At 52.0% G+C, this 17,509-nt stretch overlaps 5 protein-coding genes across 5 annotated transcripts; 3 read left to right on the forward strand and 2 right to left on the reverse strand.

The window, feature by feature from the left end:
* The first annotated feature begins 3,065 nt into the window (after positions 1-3,065).
* BJX68DRAFT_245316 (3-keto-steroid reductase) lies at positions 3,066-4,783 on the forward strand. Its single transcript, XM_071041483.1, has 2 exons — positions 3,066-3,165; positions 3,280-4,783. The coding sequence occupies exons 1-2, from the start codon at positions 3,101-3,103 to the stop codon at positions 4,565-4,567; spliced, it is 1,353 nt and encodes a 450-aa protein (XP_070894694.1). The 5' UTR covers positions 3,066-3,100; the 3' UTR covers positions 4,568-4,783.
* Positions 4,784-5,365: 582 nt separating this feature from the next.
* BJX68DRAFT_258049 (mannose-1-phosphate guanyltransferase) lies at positions 5,366-6,729 on the reverse strand (the record flags this gene model as incomplete). The annotated part of the gene is made up of 4 exons (XM_071043458.1): positions 5,366-5,385; positions 5,440-6,316; positions 6,377-6,523; positions 6,703-6,729. The coding sequence occupies 4 exons, from the start codon at positions 6,727-6,729 to the stop codon at positions 5,366-5,368; spliced, it is 1,071 nt and encodes a 356-aa protein (XP_070894695.1).
* Positions 6,730-8,598: 1,869 nt separating this feature from the next.
* On the forward strand, positions 8,599-11,900 carry BJX68DRAFT_258051 (i-AAA protease YME1; the record flags this gene model as incomplete). Its single annotated transcript, XM_071043459.1, has 4 exons — positions 8,599-8,687; positions 9,676-11,362; positions 11,413-11,764; positions 11,845-11,900. The coding sequence occupies 4 exons, from the start codon at positions 8,599-8,601 to the stop codon at positions 11,898-11,900; spliced, it is 2,184 nt and encodes a 727-aa protein (XP_070894696.1).
* Positions 11,901-13,172: 1,272 nt separating this feature from the next.
* Positions 13,173-15,601, forward strand: BJX68DRAFT_170961 (glycerol kinase). The gene is made up of 4 exons (XM_071037051.1): positions 13,173-13,731; positions 13,800-14,794; positions 14,850-15,016; positions 15,087-15,601. Exons 1-4 carry the CDS (start codon positions 13,457-13,459, stop codon positions 15,345-15,347), a joined length of 1,698 nt encoding a protein of 565 aa, XP_070894697.1. The 5' UTR covers positions 13,173-13,456; the 3' UTR covers positions 15,348-15,601.
* Positions 15,464-17,441, reverse strand: BJX68DRAFT_170966 (uncharacterized protein). Its single transcript, XM_071037052.1, has one exon. The coding sequence runs from the start codon at positions 17,314-17,316 to the stop codon at positions 15,856-15,858; it is 1,461 nt and encodes a 486-aa protein (XP_070894698.1). The 5' UTR covers positions 17,317-17,441; the 3' UTR covers positions 15,464-15,855.
* Between the last annotated feature and the right edge of the window lie 68 nt (positions 17,442-17,509).

Here is a 17,509-nt window from a genome sequence, read left to right on the forward strand (position 1 = left end):
TGGCCCGTGACCAAAGCCTCAATTATATCACGCTTGGAGTCGGTCATTCAAACTGTAATCCGCTAGCTCAGGCTAGCTAAGTGACAACCTCAGTGGCGTCAGTCTGGAATTAACCAAATGGTTTTGGCCCATCGAGACTAGTCGTCAACTCATCGAAGCTACTGATGGTGACAATCGGCGAGGGGAAATTGTCCCAAGCTGGCTCGATTTTGTTGCTCGATCGATGGGCCAATCATCGCTCAATCAGCCCCAATCGTGACCACGCCATGCAGCTTCAGCTGAGAGACATCCAGGAATAATAATACGACTCCTAGATAGTACTCTCGCTCGCGAGTTGCATAGCGCCGTCAGCCCAGATGTTGTTGCTCGCCGGAAAAGGAAGGTGCAGTTTCTCGTCTTTCCGTCAAGGCTTCTGTAATATTCAGGCGCTCCGGAGCTCATTGGCCTCCAAATCATACGGTACCCCGCTTTGGAACGTTCCTGCCTCGGACTTGGAGCTTTGGAGTCACGGATAGCTCGATTTCTCCAGCTCTGGATTTCTCGCCGCAACACCCAATCCACTTCCCCAACTTCAGAAAAAAAAGATGCACTTCCTATCGTCCGAAGCCCGCCCTACTTCATTAGTGCTCACTACTGCTCCTTTGATGACTCGCAGCAGCCTTACCTGGCCCACCTCGCTCGAATTCCAGCGGTTATCGCCTATCTTACACCAATCCTAGCAACGAGCCAGCCGCAGATCGCCACCAAGACCATTGCAGGTGCGGACAAAATCGCGACAATAGCGATGACTTCAGAAGATGCTCCGGTGATGCCCATTGTCTTTTGCAGACATCTTCATGACGTGACGAAATGTGGCGGTTTGAGCCAGAACTCTCCAATTCGCTGGCCTTGCGACTGATAATGGGCTGGGTCGGCTCGGCAAGGGTTGGCGATGGACAGAGTGGGGACAATCAATCTCGACCCTTCCAGCTTACCATGGCGTCTGCAACAGAAGGCTTGGAGCTTGAGACCATTATTTCGATGACTGACAGAGGAATCCATGGACGGTCACCAGGCTGTGCCGCGCTGATGGCTGAAGCTAATCGTTGGCGTTGGAAAATAGCAGACACAACGGCTCTTTTGGTTGGCATCGACAATCGATTAGTATCCGCATGTTCCATTTGTGCTCACCATTGTTATGAACATGTACAAGTTAGATACAACGCAAGAATGGATTGACTGCCTCGCCGACCGAAACGGCAACCTGTACCCGTGATTATACTTCCTCTGAGTTGTCGGTGAGTCCATGAGACACCCAAAAAATCCCACTTCCCCGGACAAGACGAATTTCTAGCCTCTACCCCTTGCAGGCTGGAGGAGGGTGAGATTGCTAAGACGGGCCCCAGGCGCCGTGGTTGATTTCAACCCTCGAAAATTGAGACAGTGACTCGCTCGCTATCCTGCGCGGTTTTCCTCGACTTGTGATCTGACATGTTTTCAGCCCTAGAGTGGCTGCTCAAAAAACTCGGGGCCACCAATAGGTACCGAGAAGAATCGGCCAAGGAGTTGGTTGAGACACCTGTGGCTGGCTGCGATGGGCTGTTTGGACTCAGATCGAATTCACCTCTTCCTTCACTCCTCAGCACAAAGACACGGCAACGAGAGGGGGATCTTGAAATGTGGATGACAAACAAATTGTGGACGGGATTCCCATCCTTCAGAGAAACGGTGTAGACAACGGATTTCTCTCCCACATCCGCGAAAGGTTAAGGGTCGGTCCGCTGTGGATCGACTGTCCCCACGATTGTGTCTCCTTTCGAACCAAGTGGCAGGAACAAGAATTTAGCGATTCATGCTGAATTGATTTTCAATCAGAAACGCGTCCCACATTAAGGCATATCAAGCGTCTCGCATCGGATTCAAAAGTAACACGCCTCTGGCCTTCGATACATACTTGCCCAACCCCTGGTGCTTCCGCTCCCGCTTATGCGTGCTCCTCTAACAATGCATTACCCCGGTTTTTAGCGCTGTCCTCCATTTCACTCTTGTTGCTTTCATCCACCCTCCGACTCTCCGAGACCGGTTGTGCGGGGAGGCCTGCTAGTGCTACCTACGAATTAGTTTCTCGCTTCAGTCCGTCTTGCGGCCGGCCGCTATTCATGCAGGACACATGGGACGCATTGAGTACTTTGCAGGAGGCCGCCAACAGCTCTTTTGCACGGCCAATAGAACCCCTGATCCCTTGTCCTGGGAATGCGGATGAGGCATCCCGAGACTTGGTATAAACAATGCCGCGCATTCCGGAGCACTATGATTTGCACATATCCCCAGGCGGTTCAGTCTTGGACAACAACGCTCACAGTGACTGACTGATGGGCAAAACATCTGCTGACCCAACACAAATCCACCAGTTTAATCTATTATTTCCAAGCGAGAGAAACTCCGCGGAGCCATCTCTTCATCCCTGTACTCCGTAGCTCGTCCACGGTCTGCACAGAGTCTAGAAAGCTCGAATACGAGGCAATTTCGGTAGCGTCTCCTGATGATTGCAAAGCTGGCGCCCTCCAGTGTGACCATCCCAGTCAATACCTTACCCCAGATATTACCAGTGTGGGGATAATCGGCTAATGCCAATCTGGCCAACTCCCCGCGAGCCTGGATCTGACATCAGAATCACTTTTTCTCCGTCCCTCAGCATACGTGGTAGTGACGTGGGACATGGACGTGAGCTGGGTTCGATCGGTGGTGACGATCCTGAAAAGTAAGTTCTTCCTATGTAGGCTCCTCAACCATCGTCTTGCGGACCATGTCTGGACTCTGAGCCCGGTGAACCTTCGGCTTCAGGCAATCATAACAGGGATCCATGGTCTCAGGTCTCTGGATGCCATCTGTGCCTGCAGCAACTGGAGAGTGGAGAAGGCTTCCCTTCTGGGAACCTCGGTGAACGGCCACCAGATCTATTCGAGAGCGAGGAACACATGCAAATATCCAACCTGAGGCACCGAGCTGCTTACATCATCCGCTCGTCTTTGGTGCGCCAATCCTTGAGGTTTGTCGATGCTACGCCCCTTGGAGGTCGCAGTCAACCTTCCGCCGACGTTGTCAGCTCAATTGAACCGCCATGGCCGCTAGCGGGACCAATGATGCCAATGACCAAGTCATTGTGCTTGTGACGGGTGCCAACAGGTATGTTGTTATGTCGACCTTCATCGCACTGTTCCGTCTCTTCCCCCTCTCACTTCATAGTGATGGATCAATTGTTCCCTGACATTCCCCTGCGATTACTTTTCCTCTCCGCAGTGGACTCGGATACTCAATATGCTGCCGACTAGCGGATGAATTCTTGACCTCTCGTCACAACGATAAGCGGTCATTAACCGTGATCTTCACCACACGGAGTACGAAAAAGGGCAACGACACCCTTCGAGGTCTACAAGACCACCTCCGCACCTCCGCTCGCGATTCCGCCGCTACTGCTCGAGTCACCTTCCTCCCCGAGAATGTCGACCTCTGCAACCTTCTCTCCGTCCGCGCATTGTCACGCCGATTGAATAAAACGTTTCCAAAGCTCGACTCGATCGTGCTAAATGCTGGCATTGGCGGATGGACGGGCCTAAACTGGCCCGAGGCGATCTTTGGCGTGCTCACCGACCTTGTCCATCAGGTCACATACCCTACCTACAAGCTCGCGCCCGCTGGTATGATAGTTGATAATCAGACGAAAACCCTCACGGACAAAGAACCCCGTCTCGGAACTGTGTTCTGCGCAAACGTCTTTGGTCACTACATGCTCGCGCACAATGTCATGCCTCTCCTCCATCGCTCCGGCTCCCCCAATGGGCCCGGCCGCGTCATCTGGGTCTCGAGTCTTGAGGCATGCTCGAAACATCTCAAGATTGACGATATCCAAGCTCTTCGAACTCTCGCACCCTACGAGGCTTCAAAAGCCCTAACCGACGTTCTATCCCTTACCTCTCAGCTCCCCAGCACCGCTCACTGGGTGAAGAGCTTCTACTCTATCAACTCCGTCAGCGACGGCGACAACAACAACAGCAGCAGCAGCGCAGAGACCCCGTCCACCGCACCAAACACCTACCTCTCCCACCCCGGAATCTGCAGCACGGGGATCATCCCCCTTCACCCGATCCTCTTTTACTGCATGCTCGCCACATTCTGGCTCGCCCGCCTCCTCGGCTCCCCCTGGCACACTCTTTCCACCTACCTCGGCGCCTGCGCCCCCGTCTGGCTCGCCCTCTCCCCGCAGTCCGAACTCGACGCCGCCGAGGCACCATACATCGCGCACGGCGGCGGTAGAGTGAAATGGGGCTCCTCGGCTACATTGTTCGGCGTAGATAAGCCGGCTTCCTCGGAGGTCGAGGGTTGGGGCCACGGCGGCGTGGTCGGTCCCGCTGTCGTCGAGGAGGACCGGCTTCGTCGGCGCAAGCGCGGTGCTAGGGATGCCACGGCTGAGGAGAGGGAATTGTTTGAATACCTCGGGAGGAAGTGCTGGCAGCAGATGGAGGAGCTGAGGCAGCAATGGGATGAGATTCTCGATAAGGAGGAGGCTCAGGCTGCAAATGGAGAATAGATGCACCGCTTCGCTTCGACTGATCTTGTGCGGTTTTGCTTCTCGGGTCTGGGAACTTGTTTGTGATTCCCTGTCTTCTTGATCTCTACAAAAGATTGTAATTCCAGATACCATGTACACTACTCTAGCTCACACCCTGTGTTAGCTATCATCATCTGTCTACGATGATAAACATTTTCGGGGAAATAGTACTAAGTAATCAACTGTGCGTCAACATTTCTTTCTCGATTCCTTGCTCCTGACTTCCGTATTTACATGCCTCGTCCACGTACATCATTAAAAAAACAGTAAGGCTCAAGAACCAATTTCCGGCATCCTTGTCTGTCGGACCTGAGATGACAAATGAGGATTGAGAAGGAAGGGGACAACCCAGGTTTTTTTATAGGTGGTAACAAAAAGGCAACAGGGGGAACAAGAAACAATTATGTATGTAACCACGGTTCAAAAATGAAGAAACCAACGGATTGGTCGAGATGAAGTGTCGAAGTCCAAGGAAGATATGTCAAGAAATCAATTACTAAGGCTGTAGAAGGGGGAATTAGAAGATAAAACTGGATTTCAAGCATGTAATCACCATCAAGGTGCTGAAGGTATGCAAGTGAACGGAGGTTCTAGGTAGGTGGAGCTGAGAGGTGTAGAGGGTGAGAAGTCAACCGAGAGGCGCTGATAGCTTGAAATCGTCGGAAGTAAAGGCGCAAATGGACTCCGGTTCTATGCATCTGATGTGTTTGTGGGCGTGTGGGTAGGTTGATAGGGGTGGTGATAGGGTAAATATTAGGGTAACAAGTGATTCGTCGGTTACATGATAATCGCAGGGACTGTACCAAGTTAGGGGCTTGGATAGAAGGAGAATCCGGGGGAGAAAAACTCACCATCAACGTTCTGCTTGATGCTCTTGTGCGGCAAGATGGATCCACCATTGACGTAAACCTCGTCAGCGATTGTCACATCGTCTCCGAGCACGGTTACATTCTCCAAGCGAGCCCATCGGCCGACGGAGCTGTTCCATCCAACAATGGTGGACTTGATCCAGGCGTGGTCCTTGACCTTGGTGTTCTCCATCAGCACGCAGCGCTGCAGACGAACACCGTCACCAATCACGACATTTGGGCCAATGACGACGTTGGGGCCGATGCGGCAGTTCTTTCCAATCTTCGCAGACGGGTCAACCATGACATTCCCACCGTATACGTAAGGCTCTGAACTGGCGGCAAGTAGTTTCGAATTGCGCTTCGTCAGCGATGTGAGGTAAAGGCAGGTGCCGGTAAGGAAATCCTTGGGTTGACCGACGTCCATCCAGAATCCCTCCAGGTCAAACGAGTGTAGTTGGCCATCTTTGCAGACAGCGGGGAATGTTTCTTGTTCGATCGAGGTTGGGCGTAATTCGATGCGCTTCAACACGCTGGGGTTCAGGATATAGATACCTGCGTTGATGCGATTACCCACAAACTCGACAGGCTTCTCAACGAATCGGTCAATGCGAGAGGGGTGGTTGGGCTTGTGGACGACCACTCCATATTTCGAGGGCTCATCCACCTTGGTGACAACGATTGTGCCCTCGTCGCCGTGCGCCTTGTGGAAATCGGCTAGTTGCTTGAAGGGATAGTCGCAAATAACATCGGAGTTCAGGACAAAGAAAGGAGAGTCGTCTTTGCCCAAGATCTTCTCTGCCAGTTTCAACGGACCAGCAGTTCCGAGCGGTTCGGACTCGACGGAGAATTCAATCTTGACATTGTATTGCTCTTCGTACTAGCACGTCGAGGTGGAATAAGTAACGGGGTGTATATTGGTGCTGTAAGACATTCATACCTTCTTCAGCGCTGAGACCATGACATCTGGGCGGTAGTTGACAGCGAGGACAATGTCGGTCACACCAGCAGCAGCGAGACTCTCGACTTGGTGCAGGATCATAGGACGGTTACCGAACTCCACGAGGGGCTTCGGGAGAGTAAGGGTCTAGTGACGATACCGAGCAGGTCAGCTTCAAGTTCATCAAGCTCCGCGATGCTATATCCAGCAAGAAAAGATCATGGAGTGGGCTCACCAGAGGCCGCAAGCGGGTACCGAAACCACCGACAAGAATAAGTGCTGTAAGCAAGTGCAGGTCAGACCAAACATTCTCCCCTCGTTCGCACTGCTTGAAAGAAGCCCGTACCCTTCATAGTTGTGGTAGAATAATATCAATGGGTGGTAGGTAGTGTTAGGGGATGGAGCTCGAGTCGGAATGCGGGCGGGGAGGTCACAGGGGGGAAGCGCGATGTCCGCACGTCGGAGTGGTTGGCGGAGGTAAGATATATGGGAAGGAACGGCAGAAGGTAGTCAATTGAGATACTTGAACGCGGGAGAGACCCAGGTATAATCCCAAAGAAAGAGGCCGAGAAGATAAACGACCAGCGCGGTATAAAAAGCCAGGAGAACACGTTGAGCCTTCAAAGTTGAGAGCACTGAGACGCTGAATTGTACTGTAAGGTACCACCTCCTCCTCCGATCGCACCCAATTGCAACCTCGTCCAGCGAACGACGCTTGCGGACAACCGCCACAGGGGCACTAATGCGGCCCCTCATTGGCTTGGTATCTTACTAGTACACTTCTGTTACAGGATCAGGTGCGCAGCATAATATCAGGTGGTCTTCGTGGGGCTCAACTTGCCCCTGGATCAAATCTTCGCATTCGAATGGACAACCGCCAGTGTTCTTGCACGATGGTTCGTTCAATCATTGAAACCCCAGGGATTGAATGATTTGAACCTGGCGCAAGGCACATCCTTAGAAAGTCTGTGACTGGATCAGCTCCGAGGCTCCCGGCTACGCCCGAGAGCACTTACAAGGTCCTACTCTCTCAACTCAACTTCATCTTGTGACCCTCGAGCACACAGTCATGCAACTTTCGGGACAAAGAAGACACATGCATATGATTCAGGGGTAGAGTGTCCCAAAATCCGTCAATTGGGAATTGGTACTCCGTATCCTGGTTCGACCGAATTAGACGTTGTCCCATAACATCGGTATTCGAGGTGACGGTGACATTGACCCTTCAACTCAACCAATGCTTTGCTCTCATCCTGGAGAGCACCATCTTGATCTTCCTAAGCTTTCATCCAGAAGATGACGTTCACATTTCTAATTATAACACATCTTCCTGGGTGTCAGGGGGCAAAGTCATCACAGTCCGTCCAGGTCTGGTACCACCGCCTGCTGGATCCGGAACGGAGTCCACAAATCGTCTGATCCACTCTCGTACCTTGCTCACTTTCACCAGCGGCAGATCATCATTCTTGGCCTCGTGGTTCAGTATGTCCCGCAGTTTATAGATACCGCTTGTATCCGTTGCGTCCACCTGCCGTCGGTGTAGAAGCTCGATCTTGGTTAGCCCTCTTCGCAGACTTTGCCCATAGACCCGTTCCCGGAAACAGCCCAGTCCTACCGTGCGTAGCAGGACAATATCCCGTGGTCGAAGTCGCATAAGCGACGTTCGAATGTCCTTTCCGCTGTCATCGCCGCAACCGTGAGCGGCAGCGTCATCGCTCGGAGGAAGCCAGAATGTGACCCCAAACCCGGTCCGAGTTTCATCCCCAACCACAGCTTCAACGATATCCAGTTCTCTCCTCCACTGCCTTGTCACAATGCGCCGTGGTGGTCGTATTTCGATAACCGCAACAATAAGGTTGACCGTCATAGTCTGTGGCATAATCGAATTCAGATAATCTGCGCTGGGTATGTCTTGTAGGTTTGTGAGGCCACCTGAAACAGACTGCCTGAACTTCAAGGTTTCTCCTTCATCGTTGCTCACAATAGAGGTCTGAGTGCTTTCAGTCCAAAGACCACTCTCTATACCAGATTCTCCAGCGGGGGCGTTCGCAGATATCTCTGATGTCTCGTGCACAGTGAACGAGTGATCGTAAAACTTGGAGAGTTCCGATTCCTCTGGTCCAGTTGTTCGTGTACCAGCAGACGTTGCAAGATGATGAGTTGTCAGGAATTGGGCTCTATCAGTAAGAGTCGACGAGCGCTTTGGAGGAAGCGTTTCTGCAATGATTGGTTCTTGCAATAGCCTCCACTTTACTGAATCGGTCTTCAGAAATAGCTGGTGTGCTTCATCATGGACACCATGGACATCAGGGTCTTGAAATGGCGGTATGGATGTGCTCAATAAACCATTTTCATCCCACTGTAGGCTTGAGGTTGTGGGAGCGCCCATGAGGAAGATGATTCTTGAGGGCATATTCAAATTGAATGGTGTTAGGGCATGCTTCTGTCCCTCCGGAACTGTGGATCAATATATACTGGTGAAGTCGACACACACACACATATATATATATATATGCGGGTATAGCCTATGCTAAACCACCGGAGGCACGTTACCAAGCGGTCATATATCGAACGACCTCGAGGAAAGTCTATGACAAGTCACGAGTCTTCGGGTTTGAACTTGGCTCATCCTACTTGCCAGTAAATCGTCATGTCCTGCAGAACGGGGTACCACAAATAGAGACAAGGCTAGTGGCAGATCTGAATAAACGTATGGAAAACCCATAAAGTTTGCGCCACCAAAACCAGGAACATAGATTGAGAATATTGAGTTCGAGTCTCACTCTCCCTCGCCCTTGAGATATCTTGGTGCAGGTGATCGAGAGCTGCTGTGAAGATGCTCGTTGGGGACAGACTAAGCACGTGATTCGAAGTACGGCATGCTGGTCACACCACAATGGCAACGATTAGCAATTGGCATTCGCCGCCGCCTCTCCGACAAGCAGTCCGGAGTCATCAAACAGATGCCTGTTACCTTGCCATCCGCTCCCAGTCAGTGATGGCTTTTGTCGCATTCGAACGATAATCTATATCCTTATTTCTCCCTCGTATCCGTCGACCGCCCTACTTGAGAGTTTGCTTCTCTGATTGTTGCGGCCCAGCGCCGCTCTCAAAGATGGCCTTTCAACTTCCGATTCCCAAGCTGGTAAGATACTCTCCCATTCATACAAGCCTTGCGCATCTCACACTTTGTTATTCGGTTAGAACATGGTGGTTTCGGCGTCAAATTCTTTGCCTTTGATGTCCAGGACCTTCAGGTCGTCCTTGAACCGCACCGGACAGACGTCCGCCACCCCAAGGTTCACCTTCTATCACACATCGCCATTCTCATTCCGAAAGTATTCGGCTCTGGCCACGCCGCCAAATCGTACCCATCTCCCCTCACCGACTAGCAACACACCCATTCTCGATCGGCAACGATTCATCTTCGGAGGACCGTCTCATAACTTGCTGGCGCAGAAGGAAAAGACGGCAAATAACAACCCCAGCAGTGCAAATGCCCAAAATGCTTTCTACCAAGCACTTCTCCGCGCTAATATGCCGGCTATCGTGATTGAGCGTTACAGAAGCGGCCATTTCGCTGGCAATTCGCTCTCGGAGACTATCTATCAGAAAGCTTTGGAGCGTGTTGGCGGGGCCTCGGTAGCAGCGGCCTCAAATGCGACACAGGGTCTTAGCCAAGATCAGGTCCAAGCCGTCGGACAAGCAATCGCGGCGCAAAACCTTGGTGGAAATGTTGGAGTCGCTTCTAAGCAGACTGGTACCGGCGCCAAAGAGGCTCCCTTGTACGTTGTCGTTGAGGAGTCCTTGGGTAGTGCCGTTTTCCGCTGGGTCAAATTCCTTCTCTACTTTGCCTTCTTTTCGTACATGTCTTTGGTTCTGGTTACCATCCTCGTCGAGACCACAGGTGTTATGAAGAACATCAAAGGGCCACAAAACAACGAGGCTCAGCCCCAGCATCAAACCGTCCGCTTCAGTGATGTCCATGGATGCGACGAAGCGAAGGATGAGCTCCAAGAGCTTGTTGAGTTTCTGTTGAACCCGGAACGGTTTTCCTCACTAGGTGGCAAATTGCCCAAAGGTGTTCTGCTTGTTGGGCCTCCTGGTACCGGAAAAACGCTACTCGCCCGCGCTGTTGCTGGAGAGGCTGGAGTTCCATTCTTCTACATGTCTGGCTCCGAATTTGATGAAGTGTATGTGGGAGTTGGTGCTAAACGGGTCCGCGAACTCTTCACACAAGCGCGAGCCAAGTCACCTGCCATTATCTTCATTGACGAACTGGATGCTATTGGCGCTAAGAGGAACGAGAGAGATGCAGCCTATGTGAAGCAAACACTGAATCAGCTTCTGACTGAGCTTGATGGATTTTCTCAAGCAACCGGAGTCATCATTCTTGCGGCCACCAATTACCCACAGCTGCTAGACAAGGCTTTGACTCGTCCTGGTCGATTTGATCGAAAGGTCGTTGTCGACCTCCCAGACGTCCGGGGTCGAATGGAGATCTTGAAACATCACATGAAGAACATTCAAATAGCCACTGATGTCGATGTTGGAGTGCTCGCTCGCGGTACTCCCGGGTTCTCCGGCGCCGATTTGGAGAACTTGGTCAACCAAGCCGCCATATATGCTAGCAAGAACAAGCAGACCAAAGTCACACCGACAGATCTGGATTGGGCTAAGGACAAGATCATCATGGGCGCGGAAGCTCGCAGCAGGATCATCCAAGATAAGGACAAACTCCTCACTGCGTATCATGAGGCTGGTCATGCTCTTGTTGCCTACTTCTCCCCGTCCTCTATGCCACTTTACAAGATCACAATTGTCCCTCGAGGAATGGCTCTGGGATTGACCCATTTCTTGCCCGAAATGGATATGGTCTCGAAGAACTATACTCAATATCTGAGCGACATCGACGTCTCAATGGGCGGCAGAGCGGCCGAAGAGCTCGTTTTTGGTACTGATCAAGTTACCAGTGGCATAACTCAGGTATTCTCCCTAAATCTTCCTGCAATTCACAGTATGTTAATTACCACTAGGATCTCCGACAAGCCACGCAGACAGCCTTTACCCTAGTTACCCAATTCGGGTATTCAGAGAAACTTGGAAATGTTGATCTGTCGACGAATTACGATAGCCTGTCTTCAGAAACGAAGCAGGAAATCGAGGCCGAGGTCCGACGATTGGTCGAGGAAGCCCGCCAACGGGCTACCAAGATCTTGACGGAGAAGAGAAATGAATTGGAACTATTGACCAAAGCTCTCATCGAGTACGAAACGCTTACGAAGGAGGAAATGGAGAAGGTTCTGAAGGGTGAAAAACTCGACAAGCTCGTCCTGACACCGGACGCACCGCTCAAGCTGCCCGAGGCGCTTCAGGCGACAAATCTAGGTTCGCCATCGGGGGTGCAAGGGTCGCCGCGAGCTTCAGCGGAATAAATATCATGTTTTCTGTTGTATACCTCTGCACAGTTTTCGTCTTCCCTTCCCCTACAATTGCCTTATATCTTGTGCATTTGAGAGGGTAACCGCAACCGGCCAAGCTCATAGCATGCTGGTTAACGAGCATCTCTCCATGTTTCTTGACTGTATTTGTATCACAAATAGCTTACATATCGAAGAGATCATTTTGCATAGATTTCACCGAGCGAATGGAGTTGTCAGCTCCGGGAAAAATCCCGGACGACGGGTTATCTACGATTTACCCCAAAATCCACAGAGTCCAGACTCCAGAAGCGGGTAAACTTGGGGGGTAAAGTGTTCGGGAGAACTCGTGGATCTCCGGAATAGAAGGTTAAAGGAAGGTCGGAGAAGCGGCGCCAAGGCCGAACCGAGTCAAATGGCTTATCTGGAGGAAGAATTTGGTGTCAACATGTCAAATTGTCGAATAATTTCTCCGTGAATCAGAGGACGAGGGGCTGGGCAGTCAGCAGGGGTCTAGATTTGCAGAGGGGGAAATTCTCGACTGTCAGGTGCACAGACGATCAATCGAGCCCAAGACCGGTTTATTTACCGGGCCCAGGGGTTGGGTCACAAGGAGTATTAATAGTTTTATACTGCTGCTGGAGAGTACCGGTGATTGACCCGAGGCGCAGGGAGAACTGTCTATAGTCGAGTGATGGGCGTGATAGTCAGGATAGTCTTCTGCAGCGCAATCGAGGGACCGTCATGTGAGGGGGAATGGGAGGGCCGAGACTTAGAGGGCTCCCTGGCCAGCGGCTAACCTTCCGCAACGGGCGAGGGTCCTTGACCAAGCATTCGAGGACTCGCAATCGATGTCAGGGGAGCATGAGCAAAGCTGTCTGGAGTATGGAGTAAGCATGGTCGTCTGATCAGAAAAAAAAGATGGAAAACGAGAGCCTGGATTTGAGAAGCAAATAGAAAACCCGTGAGCGATCGCGTTTCTTCCCCACGCCCCCACCATTCTCCGTCATGGAAGTAATGCCTTGAATTCTTCATCATCTCGGAAGCAGGAACCACGTCTAATCTGCTTGTATAACGCCTGCTGTTCATGAAATCCGAAGGTGATCCCGGCCCAGTGCCCACTCCGCTGCTGGGCTACTAAAGAGTCCCCTCGTCCCCTCTGCCCCTCCTCGACAGCCGGTTTTCCTCTGCCCTTCCCTCTCGATGATCTCAGTTGTTGCTCAGTAGGCCGTTGAACAGTAATACTCTAATTCATATTCCCCTCCTCTCTCCTAATCGGGCTGCGACTTGCCGTTTCCATCGTCATATCTTCTTGTTCTCTGCCCTATTGATCCTCGTCGCCACTTTCAGTTCCAACTTTCAGTCCTCTCCACGCGCCGTTCCTCCGTCTTCGCCTGGCTACGTCACCATCCTTCGCAATTGATCTTGGCCGCGTTCCCTGTCTCTTCTCTCTCTCTCTCTCAACTTTCTCCTCTTTCTCCTCACTTATCCGCCTTACGCTTCCCCGGACTGTACTCTTGTCACATCACGTAGCTCAATTCCGGCACACTCTTCCCCTCCTCTCTCCGCTCCGCCGTAACTATCAATCTGGTGGCGTAATTGCTCGAACTATCTTTCTCGTCACTTTTACCTCCCCCGGAGATTATACGCCACAGTCACCATGCGCCGAAACCCCTTTGACATGTCTGATCTCGACGCCGAGATTGAGAGTCAACAAGAACAGCATCATGAAGTCAGAATCCGCGCCAGCTTCTCACACGACGGCCCTCGTTCTCTGATCCAGGACGAAGACCGCCGCAACGACAACCTGAAAGACCGCTTTATTGGTGCAATTGACCAGGGTACCACAAGTACACGTTTCATCATATTCGACTGCACGGGGAATCCCATTGCGAAGTACCAGTCAGAATTCCGTCAGATCCATGAGCACTCAGGGTATGCATATCTCCAGACTCGAACTCCTCGACCTTGGTAACCGCTTACACCTCTTTCCTCTTCATTAGATGGCATGAACAAGATCCTCTCGAGCTGGTGGATTCGGTGTACACCTGTATTGAAGAGGCCATGAAGACATTCCTTGCCCTCGGCCACTCAAAGTCAGATATCGAAGCTATTGGTATCACTAGTCAACGTGAGACGACGCTCTGCTGGGACTGGGAAACGGGTGAGCCTCTGTGTCACGCAGTTGCTTGGCCAGACACTCGAACAAAGGGCCTTGTTCGGGAGCTGAAAGAGGAGAAAGGTGCAGATGATCTGAAGAACATCTGCGGCTTGCCGCTCTCCACATACCCATCCTCGGTCTCTTTGTTGTGGTTGATCCGCAACAACGAGGCAGTCAAGCAGGCTTACGAAGAAGGGCGACTCGCTTTTGGCACCGTTGATTCTTGGCTCCTATACAACTTGAACGGTGGTCCAGAGGGCCGTGTCCATGTAACTGATGTGACCAACGCTTCGAGAACCATGTTCATGAACCTTGAAACTCTTGATTACGACCAGCGGCTTTTGGACTTTTTCGGACTTGATCGCAAGAAGATTCGACTGCCCCGGATTATTCCTTCGTCTGATCCCGACGGCTACGGCTACATCCGGTCAGGTCCACTTGAGGGCGTACCGATTACTAGCTGTCTTGGAGACCAGTCTGCGGCGTTAGTCGGACACTGCGCGTTCACACCTGGAAGCGCAAAGAACACATACGGCACAGGTTGCTTCCTTCTTTACAACGTTGGCGAAAAGCCCGTCATTTCCAAGCATGGTCTGCTCGGTACAGTCGGATTCCAGCTCGGACGGAATCGAAAGCCCGTCTATGCACTTGAAGGAAGTGTGGCTGTCGCTGGAAGTGGTGTCTCCTTCCTGATGAACAACATGGGTTTCTTCCGAGATTCGCGAAAAGTCAGTGAGGTGGCTGCAACAGTCCCAGACAGTGGAGGCTGCGTTTTCGTCACAGCCTTCAGTGGTCTCTTTGCGCCGTACTGGATTGATGACGCCAAGGGAACTATCTGTAAGCACTATCAAAACAAGCAGATTGATTACCACTGACTGACCTTGTTCTTCAGTTGGAATCACACAACATACACAGCGTGGCCACATCGCCCGTGCTACCATGGAAGCTGCATGCTTTCAAACGAAAGCCATTCTCGACGCCATGGAGATGGACAGCGGCCACAAGCTTTCCGAGCTCGCTGTTGATGGAGGAATGAGCAATTCCGACATTTGCATGCAGGTGAGTTACACACGCAGTCTGAAACAGAATCTCCAAAAAAGCTTAGTCCGCTAACCTGCCCCGCCTCCAGACCCAAGCAGACATTATACAAATCCCCGTCGAACGACCGGCAATGCACGAGACGACAGCGCTGGGCGCCGCAATTGCCGCCGGTTTCGCCATCGACATCTGGAAGGAGTTCAGCGAACTCAAGAACATGAACCGCGCCAACCGAACCTCCTTCGAGCCCGCCATCTCCCCGAAGCAAAGCGCGAAGATGTACAAGCAGTGGTCGAAAGCGGTCGAGATGTCTCGCGGCTGGGTGGACACCGCGGAGATGGAGGAGGAGTAGACGCTTCTCTTCGCTCTCTCTCCTACATAACGCCTCCCCAATTTATAATTCATCGCCCGCACAGACCGAACGAAAATATAAGCCAAACCGAGCCGGACCGACTGATACAAATCTTCTGCTTCTGTGTATATTTCGCATACTCTTCTACTTTACGATTGAGCGCTGCTTCTCCTTTTATCTCTATATTTACTGCCTATATGGTCTTCGGTTAGATTCATGGGTTACATGGGATACTTGCTTTTTGGGACGGTTTCGGTGGGTAGATGAAGCGTCTACCCAATTATATATCTAGACAGGTACATAGGCGTATAAAATCATCATAGAAGTTCCAACAGAACGACGCGATGTACATGACGTCATATCGGGATTTCATCATTTTCGTACCTCTCGTTCAAGGTGGTCCATCGGGAGTCATTCAATGTTAAGAATGAGAGGAAAAAGAGAAATATATACAAGATTATGAATTAAACCGAAGTGGAACTCGGTATCGAACGATAGAACCAGCTACCTATCTATTATTATGTATAACGTACGGCAAGCCGGAGGCGTTCTCCGCCCGAGCATCAGCCAGGCGTATCACACTCCCTCCCGATCCCGACCCGGCGCTCGAACTCATGATCGACCCTGAGCCGCCGGAGACATGCGACCGGACTGGCCTGAGCGAGTGTGTCGAGGGTGTCCGGCTCGCCCGCTGCGGTGAGCCCCTAGACGCCCCATCCCCATCCAGATTCTCGTTTGCGAACCGTTGATGACGGGCGAAGCCGTACGCCGGGGAATTGGCGGGTAAGGATATAGACGCGGAGCCGAGGGTGTCTGTCTCGGTCTCGCCCTCTTCGTCCGAAGGCCCGAGAATGGATTCGGACTGTGTTTCGGAGGCGAATAGTGATGTACCTCGCCTCCTGTCTGGATTCATGTCCATATCCAGAAATTGGTGATCGGGGTCTAGGTGCTCTGGAGAGAAGCGCATGCCTCTCAACACATCCGCAAAAACTCCCATTAGCTCGCGGAACTCGGACTCGTGGAGGTCTCGGCCAGAGAACCGTGCGCGCTCGTAGAGGGAGAGAAACTCGGTGCCTGATTCGGGCGGGTTGATGACGCCCATCTCTGTAAGATGCTGCATGTAACCCCGGAGAGACGTTGTTGCGGAGCGGCGCAGGATCTCGACGATGCGCGTGTCAGGGATGTTGCCCTCGATTTCTTCTTCCGATCGCGCCCAGTCGTCCGTGTGTAGGTGGCTCGTCGGTGACGAGAAGATTGGATCTGGCGGGGCAAGCGAGACAGCTTTTGCTTCGATGAGGTGCGGTAGTTCGCGGACTACAGTGCGGTAGCATAAATCTGGTGGTAAATGGCCGCCTACCGCAGAGGGCGCGGCCGAAGGCGCTGACCACCCGGGATGCTCGATAATTCCCCAAGGTGGATGCGCTGGGTCGATGTCGTAGTCAAACCCTCGCAGTAGACCCCTAATCTCTTCACCATCATCTGCACCATCTACTACGGCGCCAGCGCCATAACCACTATCATTCCCTGATACACCGCGCGCACCAGCAGCCGTATCCTTTGTAGATAGATCCCTCGGCCTCGCACCATAAGCGACAAGCGCGCTTCTCCTCAGGCCTTCAACGACAAGTCTTCGCACAGACTTTCCAACATCCTCCCTCTCAACCGGAATCCAGGCCTTCGGAATCCCACTAAGCACAGTCCTATTCGTGTAGATCCGTGTAGCGTAGATAAGAACCACTAGGAGGAAAGTGACCACGTATCCGCCGGTAATGATGAAAATATTCGTGAGGCGGTGGGTAACATAACATTGATAGATTGCATCGGCGGGGGTCAGAATGATGAGGCAGAGGAGGATGATGGAAAGGAAGGTGAAGACGGCGTAGTTGAGGAGGGTTGTGGTCAGGGTAGACGATGATGGCTTTTGGGAGGTGGGTGTCACATGTGTCGATGGGGTTGAGGAGGGTGTCATTTGTGGCGGTAATATAGGCTGGCACCGCAGTTGCGTGGCATCGTGCGCTTGTTGATACCTCTACTGCGTGATGGGAGGCGAGCATAGAAATGATCCATGGATTTCGCCCAGATGGTGTCGCGGAGGATGGATATTATTATCACGTGACTTATATGTACTGAGGGATACAACAAAGGCGTTGGTTCATCGCAAA

This window comes from Aspergillus pseudodeflectus (assembly GCF_044049435.1).
Source record: "Aspergillus pseudodeflectus strain CBS 756.74 chromosome Unknown BJX68scaffold_56, whole genome shotgun sequence".
Lineage (NCBI taxonomy): Eukaryota > Fungi > Ascomycota > Eurotiomycetes > Eurotiales > Aspergillaceae > Aspergillus > Aspergillus pseudodeflectus.